We start from the raw sequence: 9,439 nt of genomic DNA on the forward strand, positions 1-9,439 counted from the left end.
GGAAGAGAAACCCTACCTTGAGGGAAAAGTAGCCGTGTATAGGAGTACTAGCAACACTTTAGCATGTTAGTTATTTCTTCCCCGGGCCCCTAAAAAAAACATAGACAGGCCCCTAAAAAAACAGACAGGCCCAACTCATTAAAAGCCTGGCACTGGGCCATGGGCCTCCATTGGGCCCTTGCCGACGCCCCAAAACAGGTTATAATATCGGCAGGCGTTAGTGGCAGCAAGCGCGAGCGGCAGCGTGTGGCCTCCGTTGGCTGGCAAACCAGAGGCCACCCCGTTCGGATAGATAGCCGCCCGCCTCCCCTCTCCCCACCACACGGCCACAACCCGACTCACCACCGCGCCTCTTCCTCCTCCCGCTCACCCACCCATGGCGACGGCTATGATGGCTGCAGCCACCACCTCCTGCTCCCCGCCCCGAGCGCTCCTCAAGCCCGCGGCCTCCTCCAGCCCCGCGCCGCCGCCCAGGCCGCAGCCACGGTCCTTCCTCAAGCAGCTCCCGGGGCTCGCCGCGGCGGCGGCGGCGGCGGCCGTCGCCTACGTGCCTCTCCCGGCGCTGGCCGTGGAGATGGAGAAGGCTGCGCTGTTCGACTTCAACCTGACGCTCCCGGCGATCACGATCGAGTTCCTGCTGCTGATGGTGGCGCTGGACAAGCTCTACTTCTCGCCGCTGGGCAAGTTCATGGACGAGCGGGACGCCAAGATCCGCGCGGAGCTCGGCGGCGTCAAGGACGCCTCCGAGGAGGTGCGGCAGCTAGAGGAGCAGGCCCAGGCCATTCTCAAGGCGGCTCGCGCGGAGATCGCGGCGGCGCTCAACAAGATGAAGAAGGAGACGACCACGGAGCTGGAGGCGAAGCTCGACGAGGGCCGCCGCCGCGTGGAGGCAGAGCTCGTGGAGGCGCTCGCGAGCCTCGAGGGGCAGAAGGAGGAGGCCATCAAGGCGCTGGACGCGCAGATCGTGTCGCTCAGCGACGAGATCGTCAAGAAGGTGCTCCCATCCGCGTGAAAACATTAGTAGATCACGCAGCGCGCAGCAGCCGGCGCAATCCCCCGTTTCATAGTAAAGATTTCTAGTTCTTGATGTGTAATGTATACGCCCACTGGGCTGCCTCCCCTAAGAATGTAACTGAATCAAACATTCTGTGATCGGGTATAAATGAATGATCCTTTTGTACACTACTCTGCCCTGAATCTGAGTGGTCCTTTAATCCCCAATTCATTTCCGGGAGAACCCAAATATAGTGTTAAAAACGCTCTTATATTATAGGACGGGGGGAATACTAAAGTAGAATGTCCTTTGTTTATGACATGTTGTTAGACATTATTCTTTAGCATTATTGTAATAGAATCATTAGCCTAACATTAGACCACCTACAACATGATTAACAGAGAGGGGTTCACAAGAACCTGTACCGAGTAAAGTCCCATGCCTGCTTGATGCAAGCTTGGTGTAACCCATGATAATACTTGGGACCATCGTCTTCTTTAGCACCTCACTAGGATCGGGCGTTAGAGGTGGAACCTCCATTATCGTGTGGATAGTGAGTTTCCGACGGTGGGGGCACTTTTCCTTTTATACTAGGTTCTATGGAGGCGGGACCGAGACCATGTCGTTGGTTTAGTGCCCCTTATTAGGACACATACGTCGGACGTATCCACCTTTTCTCTTTCTGGTTGTTACAACTAAGATCAATTTCAGTATTCTTCCCCTTGATCATTAGGTTAACAAGCATCATAAGCCCACTTTTAATAGAAATAACATACCAACTAAGGTGTTGCAATGGTCAATGAAATGTCACTGTACTTAATACTTATAGTATATCATTCTATTTTAAAATGGGTAGCATGTTACTTTAGGAGTTGGTTTATTTAATGGTCCTTGTTTCCAGGATCCACGGGCTTTCCTAACCCACGCGAGGAATCTTATCATACAAGGGTAAATTGTCAGCCTTAGTAAGTGGAACCAAAAAACTTATAAATCAAACATCATATGTTTGATTGTGGACTCTTATCTTTCACAACATGAAACATAATGTCAAGGGTTTTGGCAACACCAACTGACTAGTTGTTGACGGGGAACGTTGCATGGAAAATAAAAAATTCCTACAAAACACCCAAGATCTATTCTATGGAGATGCTAGCAACGAGAGAGAGAGAGAGAGAAGGTGTCTACATACCCTTGTAACGGTCTAAATATCGTGGTTCTCAAAGTCGTACTCCCTTCGCAATCCAATCCGATCCAGCGCCGAACGGACGACACCTCCGAGATGTGCACACGTACGGCTCTGTGACGTTTCCGCCTTCTTGAACCAGCAAGGGAGGGTGGAGAGGTAGATGGGATCTAGGCCAGCATGATGGCATGTTGGTGGTGGTGGCAGCGAAACGCCGAGAGGGCTTCGCCAAGCACTAAGCGGAGGAGTAGGAGGAGTAACGGGAGGGAGATGCACCTATGGGTGGAAGGGTTGCTGCCCCATACACCTCCCCCTTTATACAAGCATGGGAGGTCTGGGAGGCTTGCTCCCCAAGCGGGTTGTTGGCCAAGGGGGAGAGGAAGGAAATCTCTCCTTTCCGTCCCCACCGATCATGATCCCCTCTTTTTAGGGATCTTTATTATTCCTTTTAGGGGGATCTTGGTGCGCCTAGACCAGGAGCCTTGCCCCACTACCCACGTTCATGTGGGCCCTGTTGGAAATATGCCCTAGAGGCAATAATAAATTTATTATTATTATATTTCCTTGTTCATGATAATCATTTATTATCCATGCTAGAATTGTATTGATAGGAAACTCAGATACATGTGTGGATACATAGACAACACCATGTCCCTAGTAAGCCTCTAGTTGACTAGCTCGTTGATCAATAGATGGTCACGGTTTCCTGACCATGGACATTGGATGTCGTTGATGACGGGATCACATCATTAGGAGAATGATGTGATGGACAAGACCCAATCCTAAGCCTAGCACAAGATCATGTAGTTCGTATGCTAAAGCTTTTCTAATGTCAAGTATCATTTCCTTAGACCATGAGATTGTGCAACTCCCGGATACCGTAGGAGTGCTTTGGGTGTGCCAAACGTCACAACGTAACTGGGTGGCTATAAAGGTACACTACAGGTATCTCCGAAAGTGTCTGTTGGGTTGGCACGAATCGAGACTGGGATTTGTCACTCCGTGTGACGGAGAGGTATCTCTGGGCCCACTCGGTAGGACATCATCATAATGTGCACAATGTGATCAAGGAGTTGATCACGGGATGATGTGTTACGAACGAGTAAAGAGACTTGCCGGTAATGAGATTGAACAAGGTATCGGGATACCGACGATCGAATCTCGGGCAAGTATCGTACCGCTAGACAAAGGGAATTGTATACGGGATTGATTAAGTCCTTGACATCGTGGTTCATCCGATGAGATCATCGTGGAACATGTGGGAGACAACATGGGTATCCAGATCCCGCTGTTGGTTATTGACCGGAGAGTCATCTCGGTCATGTCTGCATGTCTCCCGAACCCGTAGGGTCTACACACTTAAGGTTCAGTGACGCTAGGGTTGTAGAGATATTAGTATGCGGTAACCCGAAAGTTTTTCGGAGTCCCGGATGAGATCCTTGACGTCACGAGGAGTTCCGGAATGGTCCGGAGGTAAAGAATTATATATAGGAAGTGCTATTTTGGCCATCGGGACAAGTTTTGGGGTCACCGGTATTGTACCGGGACCACCGGAAGGGTCCCGGGGGTCCACCGGGTGGGGCCACCTGCCCCGGGGGGCCACATGGGCTGTAGGGGGTGCGCCTTGGCCTATATGGGCCAAGGGCACCAGCCCCAAGAGGCCCATGCGCCAAGAATCAAGGGAGAGGAAGAGTCCTAAAGGGGGAAGGCACCTCCGAGGTGCCTTGGGGAGGAGGGACTCCTCCCTGGCCGCACCCTTCCTTGGAGGAAGGGCCAAGGCTGCGCCTCCCCCCTCTCCCTTGGCCCTATATATAGTGGGGGGAAGGGAGGGCAACCATACCTAAGGCCTGGCGCCTCCCTCTCCCTCCCATGACACATCTCCCTCCTCCCGCAGCGCTTGGCGAAGCCCTGTTGGAATCCCGCTACTTCCACCACCACGCCGTCGTGTTGTTGGATCTCCATCAACCTCTCCTCCCCCCTTGCTGGATCAAGAAGGAGGAGACGTCGCTGCTCCGTACGTGTGTTGAACACGGAGGTGCCGTCCGTTCGGCGCTAGGATCATCGGTGATTTGGATCACGACGAGTACGACTCCATCAACCCCGTTCTCTTGAACGCTTCCGCGCGCGATCTACAAGGGTATGTAGATCCACTCCTCCCTCGTTGCTAGATGACTCCATAGATTGATCTTGGTGACACGTAGGAAAATTTTGAATTTATGCTACGTTCCCCAACAGTGGTATCAGAGCCAGGTTTATGCGTAGTTTCTATGCACGAGTAGAACACAAAGTAGTTGTGGGCATTGATATTGTTCAATATGCTTACCGTTACTAGTCCAATCTTGATTCGGTGGCATTGTGGGATGAAGCGGCCCGGACCGACCTTACACGTACTCTTACGTGAGACTGGTTCCACCGACTGACATGCACTAGTTGCATAAAGGTGGCTAGCGGGTGTCTGTCTCTCCCACTTTAGTCGGATCGGATTTGATGAAAAGGGTCCTTATGAAGGGTAAATAGCAATTGGCATATCACGTTGTGGTTTTTGTGTAGGTAAGAAATGTTCTTGCTGGAAACCCATAGCAGCCACGTAAAACATGCAAACAACAATTAGAGGACGTCTAACTTGTTTTTGCAGGGTATGCTATGTGATGTGATATGGCCAAAAGGATGTGGTGAATGATATATGTGATGTATGAGATTGATCATGTTCTTGTAATAGGAATCACGACTTGCATGTCGATGAGTATGACAACCGGCAGGAGCCATATGAGTTGTCCTAATTTATTTATGACCTGCGTGTCAACATAAACGTCATGTAATTACTTTACTTTATTGCTAACCGTTAGCTGTAGTAGTAGAAGTAATAGATGACGTGACAACTTCATGGAGACACGATGATGGAGATCATGATGATGGAGATCATGGTGTCATGCCGGTGACAAGATGATCATGGAGCCCCAAGATGGAGATCAAAGGAGCTATATGAAATTGGCCATATCATGTCACTATTATTTGATTGCATGTGATGTTTATCATGTTTATACATCTTGTTTACTTAGAACGACGGTAGTAAATAAGATGATCCGTCATAATAATTTCAAGAAAGTGTTCCCCCTAACTGTGCACCGTTGCGACAGTTCGTTGTTTCGAAGCACCACGTGATGATCGGGTGTTAGATTCTTACGTTCACATACAACGGGTGTAAGACAGATTTACACACGCGAAACACTTAGGTTGACTTGACGAGCCTAGCATGTGTACAGACATGGCCTCGGAACACAGAAGACCGAAAGGTCGAGCATGAGTCGTATGGTAGATACGATCAACATGAAGATGTTCACCGATGTTGACTAGTCCGTCTCACGTGATGATCGGACACGGCCTAGTTGACTCGGATCATGTAATCACTTAGATGACTAGAGGGATGTCTATCTGAGTGGGAGTTCATAAGATGAACTTAATTATCCTGAACATAGTCAAAATGTCTTCGCAAATTATGTCGTAGCTCACGCTTTAGTTCTACTATTTAGATATGTTCCTAGAGAAAATTTAGTTGAAAGTTGATAGTAGCAATTATGCGGACTAGGTCCGTAAACTGAGGATTGTCCTCATTGCTTCATAGAAGGCTTATGTCCTTAATGCAACGCTCAGTGTGCTGAATCTCGAACGTCGTCTATGGATGTTGCGAACATCTGACATACACATTTTGATAACTACGTGATAGTTCAGTTAAACGGTTTAGAGTTGAGGCACCAAAGACATTTTTGAAACATCGCGAAACATATGAGATGTTTCGAGGGCTGAAATTGGGATTTCAGGCTCGTGCCCACGTCAAGAGGTATAAGACCTCCGACGATTTTCTTAGCCTGCAAACTAAGGGAGAAAAGCTCAATCGTTGAGCTTGTGCTCAGATTGTCTAAGTACAAAAATCACTTGAATCGAGTGGGAGTTAATCTTCCAGATGAGACAGTGATGGTTCTCCATAGTCACTGTCACCAAGCTATTAGAGCTTCGTGATGAACTATAACATATCAGAGGGATAGACATGATGATCCTTGAGCAACTCGCGATGTTTGACACCGCGAAAGTAGAAATCAAGAAGGAGCATCAATTGTTGATGGTTGGTGAAACCACTAGTTTCAAGAAGGGCAAGGGCAAGAAGGGATACTTCATGAAACAGCAAATCAGCTGCTGCTCTAGTGAAGAAACCCAAGGTTGAACCCAAACCCGAGACTAAGTGCTTCTGTAATAAGGGGAACAGCCACTGGAGCAGAATTACCCTAGATACTTGGTAGATTAGAAGGCTGGCAAGGTCGATAGAAGTATATTGGATATACATTGTGTTGATGTGTACTTTACTAGTACTCCTAGTAGCACCAGGGTATTAGATACCGGTTCGGTTGCTAAGTGTTAGTAACTCGAAACAAAAGGCTACGGAATAAACGGAGACTAGCTAAAGGTGAGATGACGATATGTGTTGGAAGTATTTCCAAGGTTGATCAAATATCGTACGCTCCCTCTACCATCGAGATTGGTGTTTGCGTTGAGCATAGACATGATTGGATTATGTCTATCGCAATACGGTTATTCATTTAAGGAGAATAATGGTTACTCTGTTTATTTGAATAATACCTTCAATGGTCTTACGCCTAAAATGAATGGTTTATTGAATCTCGATCGTAGTGATACACATGTTCATGCCAAAAGATATAGGATAGTAATGATAGTACCAACTACTTGTGGCACTGCCACGTAAGTCATATCGGTATAAAACGCATGAAGAAGCTCCATGTTGATGGATCTTTGGGCTCACTCGTTTTTGAAAAGTTTGAGACATGCGAACCTTGTCTATTGGTGTATATGCATGAAGAAACTCCATACAAATGGACCGTTTGGACTCACTTGATTTTAAATCACTTGAGACATGCAAATCATACCACATGGGCAAGATGACTGAAAGCCTCGGTTTCAGTAAAATGGAACTAGAAAGCAACTTGTTGGAAGTAATACATTTTGATGTGTGCAATCCAATGAGTGCTGAGGCATGTAGTGGATATCGTTATGTTCTTACTTCACAGATGATTTGAGTAGATGTTGAGTATATTTACTTGATGAATCATGAGTCTGAATTATTGAAAGGTTCAAGTAATTTCAGGGTGAAGTTGAAAGATCGTCGTGACAAGAGGATAAAATATCTATGATATGATCATAGAGATGAATAACTGAATTACGAGTTTGGCACAGAATTAATACATTGTGGAAATTTTTTCACAACTAATACAGCCTGGAACACCATAGTGTGATGGTGTGTCCGAACATCATAACTGCACCCTATTGGATATGATGCATACCATGATGTCTCTTATCGAATTACCATAATAGTTTATGGGTTAGGCATTAGAGACAACCACATTCACTTTAAATAGGGAACCACGTAATTCCAATGAGATGACACCATATGAACTATGGTTTAGGGAAACCTAAGCTGTCATTTCTTAAAAGTTTGGGGCTGCGACGCTTATGTGAAAAAGTTTCAGGCTGATAAGCTCGAACCCAAAGCGGATAAATGCATCTTCATAGGACACCCAAAACAGTTGGGTATACCTCCTGTCTCAGATTCGAAAGCAATAAGGGATTGTTTCTAGAATCGGGTTCTTTCTCGAGGAAAAGTTTCTCTCAAAAGAATTGAGTGGGAGGATGGTGGAGACTTGATGAGGTTATTGAACCATCTCTTCAACTAGTGTGTGACAGGGCACAGGGAGTTGTTCCTGTGGCACCTACACCAATTGAAGTGGAAGCTTATGATAGTGATCATGAAACTTTAGATCAAGTCACTACCAAACCTCGTGGGATGACAAGGATGCGTACTACTTCAGAGTGGTACGTAATCCTGTCTTGGAAGTCATGTTGCTAGACAACAATGAACCTACGAGCTATGGAGAAGCGATGGTGGGCCCGGATTCCGATAAATGGCTCGAGGCCATAAAATCCGAGAGAGGATCCATGTATGGAAACAAAGTGTAGACTTTGACAGAACAACTCGATGGTCGTAAGGCTATTGAGTGCAGATGGATTTTAAAAGGAAGACGGACAATGATGGTAAATGTCACCATTAAGAAAGCTCGACTTGTCGTTAAGATGTTTTCCGACAAGTTCAAAGAGTTGACTACGATGAGACTTTCTCACTCGTAGCGATGCTAAGAGTCTGTTGGAATTATATTAGCGATTACTGCATTATTTATGAAATCTTGCAGATAGGATGTCAAAACATTGTTTCCTCGACGATTTTCTTGAGGAAAGGTTGTATGTGATACAACCGGAAGGTTTTGTCAATCCTGAAAGATGCTAATAAGTATGCAAAGCTCCATCAATCCTTCTAGGGACTGGAGTAAGCATCTCGGAGTTGGAATGTATGCTTTGATGATGATCAAAGATTTTGGGTTTATACAAAGTTTATGAGAAACTTGTATTTCCAAAGAAGTGAGTGGGAGCACTATAGAATTTCTGATAAATATATGTTGTTGACATATTGTTGATTAGAAATGACATAGAATTTCTGGAAAGCATATAGGGTTATTTGGAAAGTGTTTTTCAATGGAAAGCCTGGATTAAGCTACTTGAACATTGAGCATCAAGATCTATAAGGATAGATCAAAACGCTTAATGGTACTCTCAAATGAGCACATACCTTGACATGATCTTGAAGGTGTTCAAGATGGATCAGTCAAAGAAGGAGTTCTTGCCTGAGTTGTAAGGTATGAAGTTAAGACTTAAAGCTTGACCACGGCAGAGTAGATAGAAAGGATGAAGGTCGTCCCCTATGCTTAAGACATAGGCTCTACGGTATGCTATGCTGTGTACCGCACCTGAAATGTGCCTTGCCATGAGTCAGTCAAGGGGTACAAGAGTGATCTAAGAATGGATCATAGGACAACGGTCAAAGTTATCCTTAGTAACTAGTGGACTAAGGAATTTTCTCGATTATGGAGGTGATAAAGAGTTCGACGTAAAGAGTTACGTCGATGCAAGCTTAACACCTATCCGGATAGCTCTGAGTAGAGATACCGGATACGTATAATGGAGCAACAATTTAGAATAGCTCCAAGTAGAACAGTTATTTGGAATAGCTCCAAATGTAGCGTAGTAGTTGCATCTACAAGATGACATAGAAATTTGCGAAGTACATATGGATCTGAAAGATTCAGACCCGTTGACTATAACATCTCTCACAAGCATAACATGATCAAACCCAGAACTCATCG

At 46.0% G+C, this 9,439-nt stretch overlaps 1 protein-coding gene across 1 annotated transcript; it reads left to right on the forward strand.

The window, feature by feature from the left end:
* The first annotated feature begins 250 nt into the window (after positions 1-250).
* Positions 251-1,182, forward strand: PDE334 (ATPase, F0 complex, subunit B/B', bacterial/chloroplast). Its single transcript, XM_048715593.2, has one exon. The coding sequence runs from the start codon at positions 377-379 to the stop codon at positions 1,010-1,012; it is 636 nt and encodes a 211-aa protein (XP_048571550.1). The 5' UTR covers positions 251-376; the 3' UTR covers positions 1,013-1,182.
* Positions 1,183-9,439: the final 8,257 nt, after the last annotated feature.

The sequence above is a fragment of the Triticum urartu genome, chromosome 4A, assembly GCF_056163025.1.
Source record: "Triticum urartu cultivar PI428250 chromosome 4A, HENAU_Tu73, whole genome shotgun sequence".
In the NCBI taxonomy this organism is placed as follows: domain Eukaryota; kingdom Viridiplantae; phylum Streptophyta; class Magnoliopsida; order Poales; family Poaceae; genus Triticum; species Triticum urartu.